Source organism: Astyanax mexicanus, chromosome 6 (assembly GCF_023375975.1).
Source record: "Astyanax mexicanus isolate ESR-SI-001 chromosome 6, AstMex3_surface, whole genome shotgun sequence".
Classification (NCBI taxonomy): domain Eukaryota; kingdom Metazoa; phylum Chordata; class Actinopteri; order Characiformes; family Acestrorhamphidae; genus Astyanax; species Astyanax mexicanus.
The window spans coordinates 11604745-11627359 of NC_064413.1; the positions used below are offsets into that span (position 1 = coordinate 11604745).

At 44.0% G+C, this 22615-nt stretch overlaps 1 protein-coding gene across 2 annotated transcripts in view; it reads right to left on the minus strand.

The window, feature by feature from the left end:
* The window catches only part of c4b (complement 4B (Chido blood group)), a 171007-nt gene that overhangs the window by 116170 nt on the left and 32222 nt on the right, over nt 1-22615 (minus strand). For both annotated transcript variants that reach the window (XM_049480533.1, XM_049480532.1), the window contains exons 7-16: nt 17738-17846; nt 17538-17646; nt 16761-16893; nt 16351-16463; nt 5387-5548; nt 5113-5283; nt 4254-4442; nt 3585-3743; nt 2978-3110; nt 2808-2879 (exon numbers count right to left, since the gene is read on the minus strand). In XM_049480533.1, the coding sequence (XP_049336490.1) occupies nt 2808-2879; nt 2978-3110; nt 3585-3743; nt 4254-4442; nt 5113-5283; nt 5387-5548; nt 16351-16463; nt 16761-16893; nt 17538-17646; nt 17738-17846 (1350 nt within the window). The remainder of the gene's footprint in view (nt 1-2807; nt 2880-2977; nt 3111-3584; nt 3744-4253; nt 4443-5112; nt 5284-5386; nt 5549-16350; nt 16464-16760; nt 16894-17537; nt 17647-17737; nt 17847-22615) is intronic.

Below are 22615 nucleotides of genomic sequence, written 5' to 3' on the forward strand. Positions count from 1 at the left end.
CCATGGTATTACTGTGCTCACTTGGCCTGCCAACTCTCCTGACCTGAACCCCATAGAGAATCTGTGGGATATTGTGAAGAGAAAGTTGAGAGACGCAAGACCCAACACTCTGGATGAGCTTAAGGCCGCTATTGAAGCATCCTGGGCCTCCATAACTCCTCAGCAGTGCCACAGGCTGATTGCCTGATTGCCCGACCAGGTATTGAGTGCATAAGTGAACATAATTATTTGAAGGTTGACTTTTTTTTATTAAAAACACTTTTCTTTTATTGGTCGAATGAAATATGCTAATTATTTTAGATTTAATGTTTATCATTACATTACAGAAAATAATGAACTTTATTACAATATGCATTTTTTTTTTAGAAAGACCTGTATATTAATAACACTCTAAATGTAGGTATACTAAATGCTTAGGAGGTGGAGATTCGTGGCACTCCCCAAGATGGATATTTGTTCGCTCTGCTCTAGTTTGCTTTTTTTATCTTCTTTTTTTTATGCATTCCTTGCAGTACACAAATGCAAAGCACTGCTAGTATATGACAGATATACTATATATATATATATATATATATATATATATATATATATATATATATATATATATTATAGTATATTATAGTATATGTTGAACATCGCATAACACAGTCGTTTTGGATTTACTGGTTTTATTCCGTTGGAGCTAAAGCCAGCTAAAGCCATTGTTCGCTCCCACAGCCACCACCGCCACCACCAGGAAGACCCAGCGACACTGACCCCAAGCGAGTGCGCTGAACCCAATAAAGCGCTTCGGAGGCGGGATGCAGGGGGGGAGGGCTGCATGCTAGCAAGGATTATATCACAGCGGAAAGACCTGGCTCTCAGATAAATTACCATTAATTACTATTCAGCTAGAGACTCACTCCGTACACAGAGGAGACCGGACGGCAGCCTCCAGTAAGGCTAAAGGGAGAGGTGTGTGTGTGTTTGTAAACACTGCTTGGTGTGGAGACATACAGACCGCTCATAAGCACTGTTCACCAGACGTGGAGTTCATGATGCTAAAATGTCGTCCCTATTATCTACTAACTCTATGGCAGTGCTCGACAAACTCCATGAAGTCATTAGTATGCAGAAAACGGCTCACCCTAATGCCGTCTTCGTCACTGCTGGGTATTTTAACCAGTGCAACCAGCTGCAAAGTACAGACTGGGGAAAGCCATTAGAGCAGTACAGGGAGAAACTGGATGGCTTCTACTCCTCTGCTGACTCCAGGCAGATGTGGCAAGGCCTGCAGTACACCACAGACTACAGGACCACCGCCAACACCTTGAGCTCTGCAGACACCCTACCAGATGACCTCAACACCTTTTACACCTGCTTTGAAACCTCCAGCACTACCACAGAGAGGCATACACACACTCAGCCCTACCCACCCCCTCTCTGACAGTATCATCAGCCCAGGTATGCAGAGCTCTGAGGAAGATAAACCCTTGCAAAGCAGTCAGACTAGACAACATTCCGTGATGGGCCCTCAGAGCATGTGCCAAAGAACTTGCTGATGTTCTCAGCTCCAGCTTTCGCTCAGCCAGAGTTCCCACTTGCTACTCAAGCTGCCCAACCTGCCTGAATGATTACAGGCCAGTAGCACTTACTCCGATCTTTATGAAGTGCTTCGAGAGAGTGGCTGACATTCAGTGATCCGTCCCAACAGATCCACCTCGGACACATAGCTGCTGACCTCCACTACTCCCTCCCCTTCTGGAAAACAAAGACTCCTACATCAGGAAGCTCTTTGTGGACTACAGTTCTGCCTTTAACACGGTCATTCCTCACAAACAAACTGCCTGATCTCGGCCTGCACCCCACCCTTAGCAAATGGCTTTTGGATTTCTTGACTGGCAGGCCTCAGTCTGTCAGGATTGGAGACAGGACTTCAGTCAGAATCATGTGTTGCTTCCCATAAGGACAACATCATCCAAATGACACTGCAGTGATAGGACGTATCAGTGGTGGAGACAAAGCGGCTTACAGGTGGGAGGTGACAAGACTGGTGTCATGCTGTTATGACAGCAATCTCGCCCTCAACACAGACAAGACAAAGGAGCTGATAGTGGACATGAGAAAGCAGAGGAGACCTCATCAGCCACTGTTCATCCGAGAGTTTAAAGTGGAGAGGGTGAACAGTTTTAAATACCTGGGCATCCACATCAGTGAACACTAATTTAATATTTATATTTAGTTAGTTTATTTCTTGCTTTATTGTATTTTTTCTACTTTTATCTTTATGCGGCATACTTGGTAAGAAGCAAAGAAAAAAAATCATTGTACGAGGAAACTTGTTTCATACTGTGCACATGACAACAAACTCTTTGATCTTGAATCTACAGTCTCTAATTTGGGTAAATATACAAAAATATTAAGAAAAACTCTTAATGTAGGTATTGTGGTATTAAACACAGGCAGAGTTAGTCTCTCATTAGAGTGTATATATTTTAATAACACTCTAAATGTAGATATTGTGATTTAAACACTGAGGAGGCAGAACTACAGTCTCTGATTATGGTAAATACAGTATATATTAATAACTCTGAGGAGGCTGAGCTACAGTCTCTCGTTAGGGTAAAAATATTAATAACCCTTAATGTAGGTATTATGATATTAAACACTGTGGAGGTGGAGCTACAGTCTGTCATTAATGTATATATATTAAAAACTCTCTAAATGTAGGTAATTGTATTTTATACACTGAAGAAGCAAGCTACAGTCTTTCATTAGACTAAATTTAGCACTCTAAAAGTAGGTACTGTAATGGACTTTTTAAAAACCTTTTTCGTGCAGTTCCTTCTGTAGGTCTATAGCACGTCTCTGGCGTCTGAATCCTGACTCACAGCCAAATCCTTAAAAAAAAGGATTTTTTTTTTTTTAGAAATTACTGATATTTTACCTTTAATTTTGAGCTACACATACAATGCAATAGACAGTGCTTGATTGAGACCTTTCCTCATCTGGGATTTGATTGTTTTAGAATCAGAAATGAAGGCCAACCCAGCATCGTTAAACACCGCAGCAGTGTTGACGCCTCCTCCGTACGAACAGCCCAGGTCATACGACTGCATCGAGGCGAAGACCTGAAGCATGAAAACACACAGCATTGGCACCTATACAACATACAAATCTACTTGTTGTTGTGGGTGTTTTAAAGCAGGAAAACACTCAAACCAGAGACTGTGGTACCAGGACTAAAAACAACTGGCTTAGTGTATTTCCATAGAGTTTAAATCAATTAGATGAAGATTTCTGGCCACATATCTATGTTCCCAGACTGTTAGTTTTTTGGTCATTTGGATGGATCACTGTCAAGCCTTTAATTTGAGCTAATATTGTTTCGCTTGTTTCAGTGCCAGTTTCCCCTTAGAAACACATTCATGCTCTACAATGTTTTGCTACTCCATGTAGTCCATGTAAGAGGCGTGTCGTCAGTGCATACCCACGATACGGTATATTTTTTTACCCGGATGATCAGCAGAAATCTGAAACTAGGAGAAGCTAGTCTTAATCTATATTTTCCAGCAGGAGTGGGGCTCAAGCTGTTAGCTGTGTACCTGCTTTGGTGTGAGTTTGTTCTGGGCATTCAGAGCATATATGGCTTTATCCACAGTTAGTAAAGCCACTCTCGCTCTCTGTTTTCCCACATCGAGTTTCAGTGGAATGAAGGTTCCTGGGATGTAGGAATTGCTCACATCATCTTCTGTGACCTTGAGCTAAAACACACATAAACAGAGTAAAAAGAAAAACATTTAAACCAATTGTCAAAAAGGACTTGACTGACATCCAGATTAGAGCCTGAACTAAGGTTGATGTGTTTGCTATATTGTGTTCTGTACATTTATTATGGTTAGTTTGGACTTCACTCTCCAGTTTAGTGACTGAGTCCACTAAACAAGTCACATTAATTGGTTTGTAGAATGTTGCCTTTTTCCAGGTGTTGTGCTGAATCCTGCCTCTGTGCCAGAATGTGACTCCCAAATAATTTTACTCTCAGTGACCTGGACAACAGCAGCTGTGATTGGTCTGCCAAGACATGTGTTCATGCCTTTTTGGTTTAAACTACAGATCAATGCAAAATCACGGAGATGGGAATGCAGGAATATAAAGCAGCGTACAGCGTACTGACTCAACAAAGAAGTATATTCCAGCTTTTAGTCATTGTTTAAATACTCGTGTTGTCACAGTTTTACAGAGAGTGCGGTAAAACTGAATGCAGAACCCACCATTCCCTCACACGCATCCTCCACATCCACCCAGACAGAGTCGGCTACCAGCTCCCCATCAGAATGGTAATAATATCCAATCAGGCGAAAGGAGGGGATCATGTTTGGGCTGAAAAGAATGTTTGTTTTTGTCAAAACATTTTTAGCTTCCAGAGAACCCGAGTTCACCACAGCACCTTTACTGACCACCTGAGGAGAACACACACACACACACACATATTATAATAGCTACATCACTAGTTTAGAGAATAATAGTGTTATAGAGAATTGATATTTTTTGTTCCAGGGCTCCCCCTAAATGTTGAGAAGAGTCTTTGATCTTTAAGGCACCCATAAATGATAATGAGGTAATAAGGTTTTACACATGCATTTCTGGTCAAGATGAGTTCAAGAAGTGTCACTGAAATCCTGCAAACTGAGGTGGTAGAGTAATATCACAGGCTTTTACTCTAATATTAATTGGATGCAACGTTATGCAGTTCTGAAGAGTGTTTCCCAGATTACTTTACCAAAGATCTATAGGGCAAAAGCAGTGTTTCTGCCCGGAGATGCTGCCTTTCATTCTTTAAACAAAAAAATAAAGTTTATTTAATCCTTATTTAGGTTAAACCAGCACTTTGGCACATTTTATTTAGTGCTTCATTAAGTTTAACTCTGTTCTCTGTTAAGTTTAAGTTCTGCTCTGAGTTAAACCAACCAATAACTTAATCCAGTTAAATAAACTGAATGGATCTTTTAAACGTTTTCTTAATTGTAATGTTATATAAAGTTAATTACAGATAGACACTCAGACTGGGAGCTACTCTTATTTGTTTGTTTTTTTAAAGTGTAGAGATTTCAGCTATGTTGTTGACTTTACCATGTAGTAAATGTGATTATCCTCTGGTTTGCCATTGACAACACTAAAAACCACACCCAGGCTGTGTTCCTGTGGGATGACTCTGTTGTTTATGTTAATGTACAGGAAGCTGTTGGTGGGGGACGTGGCTGGGAGAATCTTTTTTGTTGATTTTATTCCGTCCACTGTTACCTAACAGATACACACAGAACAGATTATTAAGAACTCAGGGGTACAATGATCTCATTGTGATAATTAATTAATACTTTAGCCATAATTAATCTACTTCACTGACCTCCACAGTTGCAAATGATGGTGATTGGTTAAGATTGAAGGGTGATACTGCAGTTCCCTCCTGGTCTGTGATTCGATTTACAGAATTCTCTGCAGTGTTGGCCATTTCGATTTTCAGCTGGACGTTTGCAGCAGGCAGGCCACTTGCAGTGCGCACCACAACCTGATAGAAGAGATGGACCTCAAAAGCTTTTGATCAGACCATAACAGAGTTCTCCATGCTAATCCATTTTACTATACCATATCGGTACTGAACCAACCTGTTATATTTATTGTGTTTGTAGTGGTATAGTTCTATGTTGTACTTTTGTTGCACTTTTGCACTTTATGTTGTCTATATTGTATTGTTGTTCCATGTTGCACCATGGTTCTGAAGGAACGTAATTTCATTAAACTGTGTACCTGTTCTCAGATGTTATGACAATAGAAGCCTATTGACTTGACCTAAAAACCTTTGTCTTTTTGAATGTTTGTGTCACAGTTTAGCCCAAGTCTGTCTCCCTCATTTGGTCTCTTGTGCTCCTGCCCCTCTGTTTACCTGTCATGTGTTCCCTGCCATGTGCTTGTGTTGTGTTTTTGTACCTGTTTCCGCCCTAGCCCCGCCCTAGTCCCGCCCTAACTATTAGTGTTCTCACCTGTGTCTTGTTTGTAACCCTGCCCCCTCGTTAGCCAAGCCCAGGTGTTCCTCACTCTCCTCATGTATTTAAGCCCCTCTGTTTGAGCGTTCAGTGTTGAGTCTTTTGTATCCTTGTCCTCTGTATGTAAGTGTTCCAAGTTTGTTCAGGTTGTAATCTTTGTGTTCTCAGGTTATTTTATGTTTAGAGTTATATTTAGAGTTTCATGTTTCCTCAGTTTTTCTAGTCTTTGTCTTAGTTAGATTTATATCCTTATCTTGGTTTTTTTTGAGTTATTGCGTTACCCGTGTTTTGTTTTCTGTTTTTTTTAATCTAGTTTGTTTAAATAAATAATATTGTGCACTTACGTCCATTCCTCCATCCTCATTCGTGACATAAGACTCAACCTAAATATGGACGTAGCACAGTGGCATGCTACTCGGAAGGCGGACCTTGAATTTCTCCGGCTCCTCGCCGAGCAAATCCGAGGAGATATTCCGCTCCCAGCGCCTTTCCTCGGGTTGGAACCCTCCGAGCCTGCCCAAGCTGCACCCGCCGCTGCCCGAGCTCTACAGCCAGCTCCAGCTCAAGCACCAGCAGCTTCTGCTGCTCCAGCCTCAGCTCCAGCTCAAGCACCAGCAGCTTCCGCTGCTCCAGCCTCAGCTCCAGCTCAAGCACCAGCAGCTTCCGCTGCTCCAGCCTCAGCTCCAGCTCAAGCACCAGCAGCTTCCGCTGCTCCAGCCTCAGCTCCAGCCTCAGCTCCAGCTCAAGCACCAGCAGCTTCCGCTGCTCCAGCCTCAGCTCCAGCTCAAGCACCAGCAGCTTCCGCTGCTCCAGCCTCAGCTCCAGCTCAAGCACCAGCAGCTTCCGCTGCTCCAGCCTCAGCTCCAGCTCAAGCACCAGCAGCTTCCGCTGCTCCAGCCTCAGCTCCAGCTCAAGCACCAGCAGCTTCCGCTGCTCCAGCCTCAGCTCCAGCTCAAGCACCAGCAGCTTCCGCTGCTCCAGCCTCAGCTCCAGCACCTGCTGCCTCAGCTCCAGCTCCAGCACCTGCTGCCTCAGCTCCAGCTCCAGCACCTGCTGCCTCAGCTCCAGCTCCAGCACCTGCTGCCCCAGCTCCAGCTCCAGCACCTGCTGCCCCAGCTCCAGCTCCAGCACCTGCTGCCCCAGCTCCAGCACCTGCTGCCCCAGCTCCAGCACCTGCTGCCTCAGCTCCAGCTCCAGCACCTGCTGCCTCAGCTCCAGCTCCAGCACCTGCTGCCTCAGCTCCAGCACCTGCTGCCTCAGCTCCAGCACCTGCTGCCTCAGCTCCAGCACCTGCTGCCTCAGCTCCAGCACCTGCTGCCTCAGCTCCAGCACCTGCTGCCTCAGCTCCAGCACCTGCTGCCTCAGCTCCAGCACCTGCTGCCTCAGCTCCAGCTCCAGCACCTGCTGCCTCAGCTCCAGCTCCAGCACCTGCTGCCTCAGCTCCAGCTCCAGCACCTGCTGCCTCAGCTCCAGCTCCAGCACCTGCTGCCCCAGCTCCAGCACCTGCTGCCCCAGCTCCAGCTCCAGCACCTGCTGCCCCAGCTCCAGCTCCAGCACCTGCTGCCCCAGCTCCAGCTCCAGCACCTGCTGCCCCAGCTCCAGCTCCAGCACCTGCTGCTCCAGCTCCAGCGCCAGCAGCTCCCGCTGCTTCAGCTCCAGCGCCAGCAGCTCCCGCTGCTCCAGCCTCAGCTCCAGCGCCAGCAGCTCCCGCTGCTCCAGCCTCAGCTCCAGCGCCAGCAGCTCCCGCTGCTCCAGCCTCAGCTCCAGCGCCAGCAGCTCCCGCTGCTCCAGCCTCAGCTCCAGCGCCAGCAGCTCCCGCTGCTCCAGCCTCAGCTCCAGCGCCAGCAGCTCCCGCTGCTCCAGCCTCAGCTCCAGCGCCAGCAGTGCCTGCCGCCCACGTGGTACCCACTGCTCCAGACCCTGTGCCCGCGGCTCCGGCCGCCTCTGACCCTGTGCCCGCGGCTCCGGCCGCCTCTGACCCTGTGCCCGCGGCTCCGGCCGCCTCTGACCCTGTGCCCGCGGCTCCGGCCGCCTCTGACCCTGTGCCCGCGGCTCCGGCCGCCTCTGACCCTGTGCCCGCGGCTCCGGCCGCCTCTGACCCTGTGCCCGCGGCTCCGGCCGCCTCTGACCCTGTGCCCACTCCCAGAACTTTGTATGCCCCCAGGCCTATCCCCAGGCCTGCTCCCAGGTCACGGGCTCCTAGGCCCGCCCCAAGGCCCCCGGACCTCTGCCCAAGAACTGTGCCCAGGCTGGCCCCTCTAACTACCCCACAGACTTTAGCCAGTCCTGGGCATCCCCAAGTTTTGTTTGTTCCCATGTCTCTCCCTGTCCTGGTCCCAGTGTCTGTGTTTGTTCCCATTCCTGTCCCCGGTGGTTTTTCTGTTCCCATCCCGGTCACCGTATTTGTGTCAGTCCCAGTAAGTGTATTTGTCCCGGTTCCATCGCCCTGTCTTGTCCAGACCCAGTTTGTCCAGCCCAAGTCCTCTGTCCAGTCTAAGCCCCTTGCCCAGTCTAGGTCCCAATCTCCGTCCCCTGTCCGGTCTCCGTCCCCTGTCCAGTCTTTCGTCCGGTCTCCGTCCCCTGTCCAGTCTTTCGTCCGGTCTCCGTCCCCTGTCCAGTCTTTCGTCCAGTCTCCGTCCCCTGTCCAGTCTTTCGTCCAGTCTCCGTCCCCTGTCCAGTCTTTCGTCCAGTCTCCGTCCCCTGTCCAGTCTTTGTTCATGTCCCCTGCCCTTTCTGCATCCCTGCCCAATGTACAGCCCTCTGTCCAGTCTCAGTTCTCGTCCCCTGTCCAGTCTCTGTTTTTTCCACCTCCCCAGTCTCCATTCCAGTCCCAGTATGTTTCTCCTGTCTAGTCTCCTGTCTCAGTTCCTGCCCCTGTGTTCTTTCTCTGGTCTTGTCTAGCCTTGTCTTGTTTTTCTGTTCCCTCTCTCTCGGCGCCTCTGGTAGTGGCGCCGTTGAGGGGGGGTAATGTCACAGTTTAGCCCAAGTCTGTCTCCCTCATTTGGTCTCTTGTGCTCCTGCCCCTCTGTTTACCTGTCATGTGTTCCCTGCCATGTGCTTGTGTTGTGTTTTTGTACCTGTTTCCGCCCTAGCCCCGCCCTAGTCCCGCCCTAACTATTAGTGTTCTCACCTGTGTCTTGTTTGTAACCCTGCCCCCTCGTTAGCCAAGCCCAGGTGTTCCTCACTCTCCTCATGTATTTAAGCCCCTCTGTTTGAGCGTTCAGTGTTGAGTCTTTTGTATCCTTGTCCTCTGTATGTAAGTGTTCCAAGTTTGTTCAGGTTGTAATCTTTGTGTTCTCAGGTTATTTTATGTTTAGAGTTATATTTAGAGTTTCATGTTTCCTCAGTTTTTCTAGTCTTTGTCTTAGTTAGATTTATATCCTTATCTTGGTTTTTTTTGAGTTATTGCGTTACCCGTGTTTTGTTTTCTGTTTTTTTTAATCTAGTTTGTTTAAATAAATAATATTGTGCACTTACGTCCATTCCTCCATCCTCATTCGTGACAGTTTGTATTTAAGCTCATGAATTCGAAAAAAAAAAAGAGAGATGTAGATTATACACTGATTTGGCATAACAATAAAAGTAATATCTGAGTCTTTTTCACAAGGCCTAATCAAGATGGCAAGGTGACTGGGTTAGAACATCTTCAGAACATCAGACAGGTCTTCTGGGGTGTTTCCAGCATATATGTCTAATGTCTAATAAAGACAGACAACCATCTTATGCCAGCTACATTTCGCAATGTGGTGTGCCAGTCGGTCTTGTAAAGCAGGGTCAGACCTGCTTTGCTGGGATGGGGAGCTGCACATTATAAGCAAAGTTATTGAACAAAAGTATTGGAACAGATAAACGTAAAATAAATGAATGTGAATAAGACTTAATATTTAGTTGCAAATCCTTTGCTTTCAATAACTGCCCCATAGCTAAAACCCACTGACATCACTAACTGTCTGCATTCTTCTTCTGTGATGCTTTTGTGATGCTTCAGTCCACAGGTTTGTGTCTGTACTTCTTGGTAAATTCCAGCCTGGTTTTCATATTCACCTTGTTAATAGTGTTTTTCATCTTCTGCTGAAGCCTCTGTACTTTTGTTCATGAAGTCTTCTGTGAACAGTAGATTGTGATACCTTCACTGCTGCCACCCCTGGAGGTTGTTGCTGATGTCACTAACAGTTGTTTTAGGGTCTTTCTTTACAGCACCCATAATGCTTCTGCTGTGTTTTTTTCAGTGGCGTGCAGTGAATATAGTGGGTACCCCTTCTGCAATCACACCCCATACCCCCCCACCCCGCCGCCGGCCGACCGACACATAGATAAATATTACAATAACTACATATTCTCTCTCTTGACTTATATTTTGTATTATATAAACTTAATACAAATCAACAGTCCACAAATAGAGCTACAAAATACAAAAGAATACAATAGACAAAACAATAAATGCTGAATTTGCCTACAAGTACAACCGTTCAACAAAGATCACTCATTTGTATGTCTACAGTACACCAGGGCAGCCAAAACATTAGGTACACACAATAACTCACCAGTCAGGTGGCCTATTATTGTGATTTAGTTGCACATTGAAGGACAGCCTTTAAAAGGCCTTTTAATATAATATGACACAATATCTGTCTCATTTACAGCTGCAATTCCATGATAGTTCTCTAACTATTGAATTAATCCAGCATGAGCTCCGTTTATGACTAAGCAACGCGTAACCCCTTCACCACAGCACTGAAGGGGTTACACAGCCATGGCCCCGCCCCTGTAGTGAAAATTATGAATCTGATTGGTTAGACTTGCTTCGACTTTGCTAATTGATTTATAACTACACCCTTCTCAAAATCAGGAGAAGGGTCCACGCAGTCACGTGGGGGTAGAAGCCATTTTAAAAAGCTTTCATTAGTTAAAACCGCTGTCAGTCAGATAAGAGTCCTGTAGCAACTAAAAAACACAGACTAATGCTTTGAATTAGTTGCTGTTTTTTTATTTTAGTTAATTTATAAAATACATTCTTACACTTACAATAGCTATTAAATATATTTCCTGCTTAAAAATTATGTAATTATTTACATGCATTTATTGTCACCCCTCTGAAGGGTTAGAAGGGCCTTACTGCACACCACTGTTTTTTTTTTGTCTACCTGTTAACCACCTGTTGTTTAATACACCAGTGATAACTTTCTTCTTCATAACATTCCAAACAGTTGTCTGGCTCTGACACAGTGAATAATTCATACTAGAAAAATGATGGAGAGTTCCCTCTTATACAGTAAATAATTCATACTAGATCTATGACAGAGAGCTTCCTCTGAGGCAGTAAATAATTAATACTGGATCTATGACAGAGAGCTCCCTTTGATATAGTATTTAAACTAGGTCCATGATGGAGAGCCCCCTCTGATACAGTAAATAATTCATGTAATTAATATAATGATCTGAGAGAGACAAAGGGAGGATTTTGGCTGAATGAGCTTTGGATAGTATTGAACAGTAGTGCTGAGAACCCGGGACAGGGCCTATAAGTCAGGGGACAAGGCAGGCCTCAGGCTAGAGCCAATCTCTCCAAGGGCATCAGAGAGCCCATTTCCAGGACACTGCTAACTCTCTGCACATTTTTAACATTTCTGAGGTCGTGCCAATGTGCTTCAAGATGACCCATCGTCCCTGTGCCAAAAAAGTCTCAAGGGTACTGCCTGAATGACTACCGTCCCATTTCACTTACGCCCATTATCATGAAGTGCTTTGAGGGGCTGGTCATGAGTCACATTAAAAACCAGCTCCCCACCTCACTAGACCCACTGCAGTTTGCATACCATCCAAACCAATAACCAGGCAATGACATCTCAACTGCACTCCACCTGTCTCTCACCCACCTGGAAAACTGCTGAACTGCTGTTCATCGACCTCAGTTCAGCATTCAACACATTCATACATGGAAAAATCAGAAACAACACCTCCAGCACCACCATACTGAGTACACATCATCAAGTTCGCTGATGATTGTAGCTGAACATCAATGGCTCTGCAGTGGAAATTGTAAAAAAATAAATAAATAAATAAAATAAAAAAACAAGTTCCTCTGTGTTCACATTGCAGAGAATCTCACCTGGTCCCTCATCACCAGCACCATAACAAAGAAAGCACAGCAGAGCCTCTACTTGCTGCGGAAAGCACATTGTCCACCTCCCATCCTCACCATGTTCTACAGAGGGACTGCAGACAGCATCTTGAGCATCTGCATTATGGTTTGAGAACTGTAACATCTCAGATCATGGCAGTTTCTCTCCTCTCTATCACTTAGATCTACACCACACGCTGCATCTGCAAAGCCACCTGCATTGTTGACGACCCCACCCACCCCTCACACGGACTCTTCGCTCTGACGCCGTCCGGCAGAAAATACAGGAGCATCCACCAGCCAGTCAGACTCCTCAACACACGGAGACAGAGCTGAACCCCCCCGCCACCACACACACAAAGACACAAAGTGCTTCACACACACACACACACACTTACTCTCTCAGCACACAGAGACTGAAATATATCTCTATCAGCAATATTTGCTGCTTCTTCCAAAATAACCATAGACTCTATATCAGTAACTGCTGTGGTCATGAATGTTCTATATGTTACAGTATCTTACATATCTCTGCATCTTATCCTCACTAGAACATTTCATTGTACCATATCGGTACAGAACTGTCCTGTCTGTTAAATGGTCTCATCTGTATTGATCGTATTCATTGTACTGTTATAGTTTTATTGCATTTGTTGCATTATCGTTACACTTTTGCACTTGTACCATGGTTCCAGAGGAACATAATTTCAATACACTTTTTACCTGTACTCAGATTTAATGACAATAAATGCCTCTTCACTTGACTTGATATAAAGGTATAATATATTCTGGAGAATAAGCTACAGTATGTCTAACAGAGTAGCAGGTAAAAATGGGTGTATTTAGATATCCGAACAAAAAAAAATACACTAAATTTCTCTGAAGGGAGAGGGAATGCCTGGCTCACTCTCTCCACTTCGGAGCCCACCCCCAACAGATCCGTGGTGCAACGAACAGTGTGCAGACAAGGCGCTGTAACATTCCCTCCTGCATGGGAATTCCCATTCACTAAATTAACAAATTAACAAAAAGAGGTACACATCAGCTGTAAAACGGCACAAATGCAACAAACATAGAGCAGCACTAGGTCAAAACCAGTCAGCAATAGAGAGGGAACCCTGGCACATGTTCAGGAGAGCCGAACTCAAAAGCCGATGGAGTGCACTGCACTGAGCTGGGCTCCAGCCGTGACTGCCTGGTTGAGAGAGCAGAGCTTTAACCACTACTCTATAGCAGAGCCTGATAAGCAGCTCAGAACAGGAGGTTAAGAGAATGCAGGAGAATGTTAATGGTAATTGTTTAATATGGGATTAGGGTCAGAAGAAGAGTTTTATGTTGAAATCACGGAGAATAGCTCTCCACAGGGAAGGAAAAAACATAATAGAAGTACTAAAAATATTAACACAATGACGTTCCGGGATTCGAACCCAACAAGAAGTGACTGAAGGCGCTGGATAATCTCACCGTGCCACCGGACACTGCGCCACGGACGAAATGTTAGATATGTCCGTCACTGCTGCATTTTAAATTCCGACTCGTTACGGCGAGAGATCGAGGAGAGTAACGGGTTCCTGAGAGGTAGAAAAAGTGTGGACAGAACCTGCCGTGTTAACTTTGAGGATGGCCGGGTATATGCAGAAATTTTCTACGCCGGCTGCGACCCTCTTCCTTGGCGGTAGCGACACTGTAATCCACAAGAACAAGAACCGTAGCCTGGAGCCAGAGCAAACGACCGGGTCATGTAGCCTGCTAACCTTGCGCAAGGACTGCCTGTCAGGGTAGCAGAGAAAGTAAACACAAGAGAGGTATATCCGCCATCCTTTGATTTTCTGTAGATGCGATGGGCTCTTTTGATCTCCTATTCTCTGTGTGCCAGTCAGGGGAACAAGCTTTTAATCACCTTCTGGACAAAGCTGACTGGGTCATCACCTTCAGAGCACTTTGGGGGGGGGGGGGGCGGCAATCAGTTGGATGTTACAGCGGCGGGAGTAGTCCTCCAACTCGGCTAGCTTAGCCTCGGTAGCCTCCATTTGCACACTATGGGAATTGAGAATCGTCCTCTGCTCACATTGTTTTGCTACTTCGTAGCCCTACTAAGCTCCATTTGAGGACCGTGCACATCGCCTCAAACTGCGATTGTGCACGGTCGCCATTTTAGACATCTCCATCAAGCCAAACTTTTTGGATTTGTTCTTAATTGGAGAGCTTACCGGTGATAAGTCTCTCTTCTCCGAATGCTAAACTTCCTAAAGTTCTAGAATTTCCACACGAGAAGGAAATATTGTAAATAAAATGTGTATTAAACCTTGGAAAGAGGGAATGAAAACAGGAGCACTTTTTAAATGATACATTTATTTATTAACGGAAAAAATATCCAAACTAATCGAGCCCTGTATTAAAAAGTGTTTGCCCCTAAAAACAATAACTTGGTTGTGCCACCTTTGGCGGCAACAACTGCAGTCAAGCTTTAACAACATCTGGCAAGGAGTCTTTCACATCTCAGTGGAGGAATTTTACATTTACATTTACAAATTATGCCATTTAGTTTTTCGAGCATAAACGTCATGTTTAAGATCATGCCACAGCATCTCAATCAGACTTTGACTAGGCCACTTCAAAACCTCCAGAACCCAAGTACGCCTGAGCTTGAGGTCACGAACAGATGGCCGGACATTCTCTTTCACTATTGTCTGGTAAACAGCAGAATTCCTGGTTTCATCTATTACAGCACCTTCACACTATCATCACACTACCACCACCATGTTTTACATTCAGTATGATGTTCTTTTTAATGAAATTATGTGTTAGTTTTACGCCAATTTTCATTTTTGTTACGTCAGTCCGACGTGTTTTTTTTTGGCAAAGTGAGATGTGCTGTTGTGTTCTTTTTGGTCAGCAGTGTTTTTTGCCTTGGAACTCTCCAATGGAGACCATTTTCAACCAGTCTCCATCTTATTAAATAATTACTACTGACCTTAACTGAGTCAAGTCAAGTGAGACCTGCAGTTTTATAAATATTGTTCTGGGTTCTTTTGTGACCTCCTGGATGAGTACTTCATGCCCTGTTGGAGTAATTTTGGTCGGCTGGTCACTCCTGGGAAGGTTCACCCCTGTTCCATGTTTTCTCCATTTGTGAATAATAGCTCTCACTGTGGTCCATTGGAGTCCCAAAGCCTTACAAATTACATTTGAACTTTTCCAGACTGATGACTTCATTTTCCCATCTGTTTTTGAATTTCTTCATAATGTGTTATAGTTAGTGGTGTCATTTGCATTTGTTTGCATTTGTTTTTCTTCAGAGGATATTTGAACAAAAGAACGAATATAAGAAATGTAAAATGCAATTATATGTATGTTAGTGGTGTCAGTTAAAATAATAGTAAATACTTGGATGTTTGAGGAGAGATAAAATCAACAAGCGTGTGTGTGTGTGTGTGTGTGTGTGTGTGTGTGTGTGAGTAAGAGAGAGGCAGAGAGCGAGAGAGAGAGAGAGAGAGAGGCAAACAAAGCTCTCTAACCAGGTCAGAGCTGAAAGTCTAAACTGGAGTGTTACTGCTGGACTCCATAAGAGCGCGCCGTTCAATCATTCAGCCAGAACAGATCAGTGTGTTGGGTGGGGGCGGGGCAGATTACGGCGGAAGTAGGGGTCAAACTTGGCGCCTTAATTAACTTGCGTTAAAGAAATAGTAACGCATTACTGATTCCAAATTAACAGCGCACATTAACGCTTTAACGTTGACAGTTATATAATGTGTTTTTTTAATATCTTTTATCTGTTTAATGTTGTCAGACAGGTTCTATTTAAGTTATTTCTTGATTCTGCATGTCTAATAGTACCCAGGCCTGGTTGTGGACAGTGAATTTGGATTTTCCAAAAAGTGTGATTAATCACAGTTAATGTATCCCTTAATAAATGAAATCATCATTTAAAAGGGGCTTTTTATATTTACTTAAGGTATATTTTTGTGATATTAAAATTTGTTTGCTACATTTGTTTGTTTGATGTTGATCTGAAAAATGTAAGCATGACAAAAATGAGATTTGTAGGGGGCAAATACTTTTCACGCCACTGTATACTCAGCACGACATATGTTTAATGAAATTTCTGAAGAGTAAGGTCAATTATAACAGACCATCATTTCAAATAATTTACCTGAACTTAAAACACACTCACACTCACACACACACACACACACACTCTCTTACCACAACGTCTAGAGGCATTTGAGGGATGTAGTGGGATCGTGTTCGGGACAGGTCCACTAGATAACGCTGGGATTCGATAGGGAGGAACATCTCTGTCTCCTGTATCTCACCACCTGCAAGCAGACAGAATTATTTGAAACAAAGAATCCAACACAGTGCTGGTAACGTGCCCTCTAGAGTGGCAAAAAATGTCTGTGTCTGTTGAGGGGAGCAGTGATCACATGCCCATTGTGTGTCCTTTTTGCAACAAACTCTGGTAATGTGACTCTAGATCAAGAGGTGTGTGTGTGTGTATGTGTGTGTGTGTAAAAAAAAACACATCATTCCATTAAACACATCAGAAGAGTTTCATGTGAACCAAATTTGCAGAAACAGTTTGAGTATAGAAAAGCCCCGCCGCCTGTATTTACTTATTCTGTCTGTAACTGTAACAGCGATGTAGAAATGAGATCCTTCTACAGGTAAATCCTCTCCAATCTCGCTCTGGACTTTCAGCCACACATCCGACAGCTTCAGACTCACCTCGGCTTCTCCGTCTCTAACCTGAAGAAAGAAAAAATAAATACAAATAATATTTTAAAGAAAAACGAGAGTCTGTAGAAGCTACATTTAATTAATGTATAATAGTTAATCTTACACTTAAACCTAACTCTAATTCTCAACCTCATTTCTAATCCTTAACCAAATTGTAAAAATAATTTTAAGCCTAAACCTAATTCCAAATCTATACCTGAATTTAACACCTAAACCTAGACCATAATCTAATCCTAAAACCAGTGCTAAACCTAACCCTAACATTAACCTAATCCTAAACCTTATGATAAACTGAATCCTAAACCAAAACCCAATCTTCACTTTAATATTAAACAACCATTACCTCAACCAAAAAACAGTCCTAAGCCTAATCCTACACTTAATTCTTAACCTAATACTGAATAAAACCAACACCTGAACTAAAACCCAAAATGTAATCCTGAACCTAATACTAATTTAACCATATTTTCAGTCTGAACCTAAATCTTAAACTTTAATCTTAACCTATTGTAAATCACCCCACAACCTCACTGAAAACCTAAAACCAAATTTAATTTAACTGTTCCTCAACAAAAAACCTAAACATAAACCTTATGCTAAACCTAACCTTGACCCAAAACTACAGGCCATGGTTCTGTGCAATTTTGACATACTGGTCCAGTTTTCTCCAGGCCCTTAATGAAGTTGATGTCGTTGGACCCGTCTGGTCTAACACCAAACCTACAGTGGAATCCTCCGCTGATCTTCTTTCCATAGGAATATCTGAACAGAGATCACAGCTCATCCTAATACATCCAATTCCTTCAGGTCTAACAGACAAACTCTTAAATTCTAAGAAAATTCAAAAACTTACGAAGCATCGATAGACAATATGAAGCTTTCCTCAGGAGTACTCTTTAGGTTCTTTTGCAGCAGGAGATAATCAGAACCAGGCTTGATGGACACACTGAAACTGGGAAGGACTGACAAAATGGGATGAGTTTTAGTAGAAAAGCTGTAAATATATTTAAATCTTTTTGTTTATAAACAGTAAGTAATGCCCAGTGTTAAAGGAAGAACATAACGTATAAAGTATAGAGTTCTCTTTTTAAATTATAATTTCATTTATTAAGGGAAAAATCTATTCAAACCAATTTACCCCTGTGTGAAAAAGTTTTGCCCCTAAATCTAAAAACTTTGTTGTGTTACCCTTGGCAGCAACAACTGCAATCAAGCTGTTAACTGGTATTAAATCTTTCACATCTCTGTGGAGAAATTTTGTTCCACTCTTCCTTAAAGAATGGCTTTGATTCATTTAAATGTTTTGATAATAATCGTAAAGGCTCCTAGGCATGACACCAAACAAGATTACCGTGAAGAAAGGTCTGGAAATAACAGCATTATATGAAAAAAACAATTTAACATTTTTATTGAAATACCTCCATCACAATAAAGTGCCTGTATTATCTTAACATTACCTCCATCAAACTAAAGCCCATGTATTATCTTAACATTACCTCCATGATTTCAAAGTACCTGTATTATCCTAACGCTACCTCCATCACCCTAAAGTCCCTATATTATTCTAACATTACCTCCATCACCCTAAAGTCCCTATATTATTCTAACATTACCTCCATCACCCTAAAGTCCTTGTATTATCTTAAAATTACCTCCATAACCCTAAAGTCGCTATGTTATCTTAAAATAACTTCAATCACCCTGAAGTCCCTGTATTATCTTAAAATGACCTCCATCACCCTCAAGGCGCTGTGTTATCTTAGCATTACCTCCATCACCCTAAAATGCCTGTACTATTCTAACATTAACTCCATCACCCTCAAGTCCCTGTATTATATGAACATTACCATCATCAACCTAAAGTCCTTGTATTATCTTAGCATTAACTAAATTCTCTAAAGTCCCTGTTTTAATCTAACATTACCTCAATCACACTAAACTCTCTGTATTATCCTAAAATTACCTTAATCAATCTGAAGTCCCTGTATTATCTTATAATTGCCTTCCTCACCCTGAAGTCCCTGTATTATCCTAATGTAACCCCCATCACCCCAAAATCCTTTTATTATATTAACATTACCTCCATCACCATAAAATCCTTATATTATCTTAATGTTACCTCTATCAGCCTAAAGTCCCTATATTCCCTTAACATTGCCTCCATCAGCTTAAAGTCCCTGTATTATACTAATGTTACCTCCATAACCCTGAAGTCCCTGTATTATCTTAACATTACCTTCATCACCCTAAAGTCCCTGTATTAACCTAACGTTAGCTTAATCACACTAAAGTATTTGTATTATTTTAACATTATCTCCATTACCCTTAAGTCCCTGTATTAACTTAACATTACTTCTATCACCCTAAAGTCCCTATATTATCCTAATATTACCTCCATCACACTAAAGTCTCCATATTATCCTAATGCTATCTCCATCACCCTAAAGTCCCTATATTATCCTAATATTACCTCCATCACACTAAAGTCTCCATATTATCCTAAAGCTATCTCCATCACCCTAAAGTCCCTATATTATCCTAATATTACCTCCATCACACTGAAGTCTCCATATTATCCTAATGCTATCTCCATTACCCTTAAGTCCCTGTATTAACTTAACATTACTTCTATCATCCTAAAGTCCCTATATTATCCGAATATTACCTCCATCACCCTAAAGTCCCTATATTATGCTAATATTACCTCCATCACCCTAAAGTCCCTATATTATCCTAATATTACCTGCATCACCCTAAAGAGTATATTGGACTGTAGTCTTCTTTGATAAAACAAACTATGTGTGACAAACCACCAGCTAATATCACCTTGGCTTACTGTAACACTCAGGGTTCCTCAGTGCAGCGCTGTTGGGCAGCATTAGCTGCTAACCTTTAACATGTGTTGTCTCAAACCTTTGATAGAGGTGCGTATTTCTTTAAAGAGCAACACTAATCACTGTTAATATTGCCCTAAACAAACAAAAAAGCAATACACCACTGCTTTTCCTTGATAAGGACGTTAAAATGCTAAACATAATTTTGTTTATGTCTGCAGTATCTCACAGTGGAGAGCAATACAGCTAATTAAATTAGAAGGTATACTTAGATGGTATATAAGTATTGTGAAACCAATGTAACAGTGGACTTGATTTGCATTTTGTGTGTATTGTATTTCCTCAGTTAATAAAATTCTCATTACACATCTTTATCATCATAATAAAATGAATGTTGTTAACATTATAAATAATAAAGTTTAAAATGAGAATGAGAGCCTGGGGAAGATATTTGACAGCACCCTGAAAGACACGGCAGCAGTCTACACAGGCAGAGCTCAAGAGCTGGCTCTCAGCAGTGGAGAAGTCAGGACTTCCAGGAAAGTTCAAGGCCTGGATATATTAACATGGTATTCTGCCAAGAATCTTGTGGCCACTGCTGATATATGAAGTCCCAAAAACCATCGTGGCAGGCTGGGAGCGTAACATCAGTCAGGACCTGCAAAGGTGGCTGAGCTTGCCGGAGAGCCTAAGCAGCATTGCCCTTTATGGGCATACCGACAAGTTGCAGCTTCCTTTCACTGGTCTGACAGAGGAGTTCAGAGTCACCAGAGCCAGGGAGGTGCTGCTTTACAGAGACTCAGCGGACAACAGAGTCTCCTCTGCAGGCATCACTGTCAGAACTGGAAGGAAGCGGAAAGCACAGGAGGCAGTTGCACAGGCTGAAGTGAGGCTGAGGCATGGTATCTTGGTTGGCTCAGTGGCGGTCGGACGGACTGGGCTTGGTAGCTATACAAGACCACTCTACGATAAAGCCCAGGGAAAATAAAGACGTCAGATGGTCCAGGCAGAGATCCGTGCAGGGGTGGAGGAGGAACGCCGAAGCAGGACTGTGACCATGCGCCAACAGGGAGCCTGGACTAACTGGGACAATGCATCGGCAAGGAAGATCACTTGGACAGAACTTTGGAAGTCAGAGCCAGCAAGACTTAAGTTTCTGATCCAGTCGGTGTATGATGTCCTCTCGAGCCCATCCAACCTGTATTGCTGGGGGCTAGCAGAAACACAAGCATGTCCGCTGTGCCCGGGTCGAGGTTCCCTAGAACATATTTTAAGCTGCTGCCCTAAAGCCCTGGGAGAGGGGAGATACACCTGGCGCCATGACCAGGTGCTGAAAGCAGTAGCAGATGCCATCTGCTCCGGAAAATTAAGGAGAGTAAGCATTAGCTCCCACAAAAGTGCAGCATCACCTTCATCAGGGCAGGGGAGAAACCTCAGGTGGTTCACAAGGTCTCTTCTTGGCTACTGGCAACAGCTCATGACTGGCAGTTGAAAGCAGACCTTGGGAGACAGCTGAAGTTCCCAGAGCACATTGCAAGAACATCACTCAGGCCTGACCTGGTCTTAACATTTTAGTCTACCAAGCAAGTAGTGCTGCTGGAGCTCACAGTTCCCTGGGAAGATCGGATGGAGGAGGCCCACGAACGGAAGAAGGCCAAGTATCTGGAGCTGGTAGAGTCCTGCAGAGAGAATGGCTGGAGGACCCGCTGTGAGCCAATTGAGGTGGGCTGTAGGGGATTCCTAGGACAGTCTGTGCACCGGGAATTCAAGCTCCTTGGTATCAGAGGGTTGCTAGAGAAAAGAGCAACCAGAAACATCAGTGAAGTGGCTGAAAAAGCCTCAAGGTGGCTGTGGATCAAGAGGGGAGATGGATGGAGTAGCGCGCTGCTTGGACACAAACAGGGGATTGATCACCCTCGGTTGGGTCGCCCAGGTGAGGGTGTCTGATGATTTAAGACCCGAAACACCCTATGACCCAGGGTTCATCACTGATGATGTGTCCAAGCCTCACCGGGAAGGTGTATTACTGAACTATCACAACTGGCATTGCCAGTGACTTTCAGGAAAGGCTGGATGACAACCACGAATAGTGTGGTGACAACTGGAGAGACAGTGGACAGCTCAGAAAGACGGCAACCAGGGCAGTGAGGGTCGGCAACCCCAGCTGCAGCTCCCGTGAGGGGGCACCTATACAAAGCTATTGAAAGTCTCAAAGAAAGATACCCCCATTGGTGCCCGAGAGGGGGGGAGGATGAGCATCCCAAACAGACGGATTTTAGGATACAAGACATGAGCAACGGACTATCGACAATGAGAGTGACCTGTCCTTGTGGCAAGGTCTGTAAGAACCTGAGAGGTCTGAGGATCCACCAGACCAGGATGGGCTGCACAAAGAGGAAGCAGCGTGAGCAACGCACAGAGCCAATGCCCAGCATTGAACCTGGTAAGACGGAGGAGGAGCAGGACCCGGAGCAACCCCACAGTGTCCAGAACCTCCATGCTTCACAGGCTGTACCTAGCAGGCCATCAGAACATCGCCAGGTCTTATGGCCTGCAGCAAACAAGGAGACTGAATGGCGGCAGTTGGATGAAGATGTCAATGCCACCCTAGAAGCACTTTCCAAGGGAGGAGTCAGCCAGCGACTCCAGCTGATGTCTTCTCTGATCATCAGCATTGGCACTGAGAGATTTGGCATCAAACAACCAAAGACCAAGAACCCTTCCAAGCCGACTCGAAGCTAGGATTAGCCAGCTCAGGAAAGAACTGAAGGCCCTTAAACATCAGTACAGGAAAGCAAGCGAGGAGGAAAGGCCAGCACTGGTAGAGCTTCGCAGCATCTTAAGGCAGAAGCTCATTTCTTTCTGACGTGCTGAGTGCCACAGGAAAAAGGGAAGGG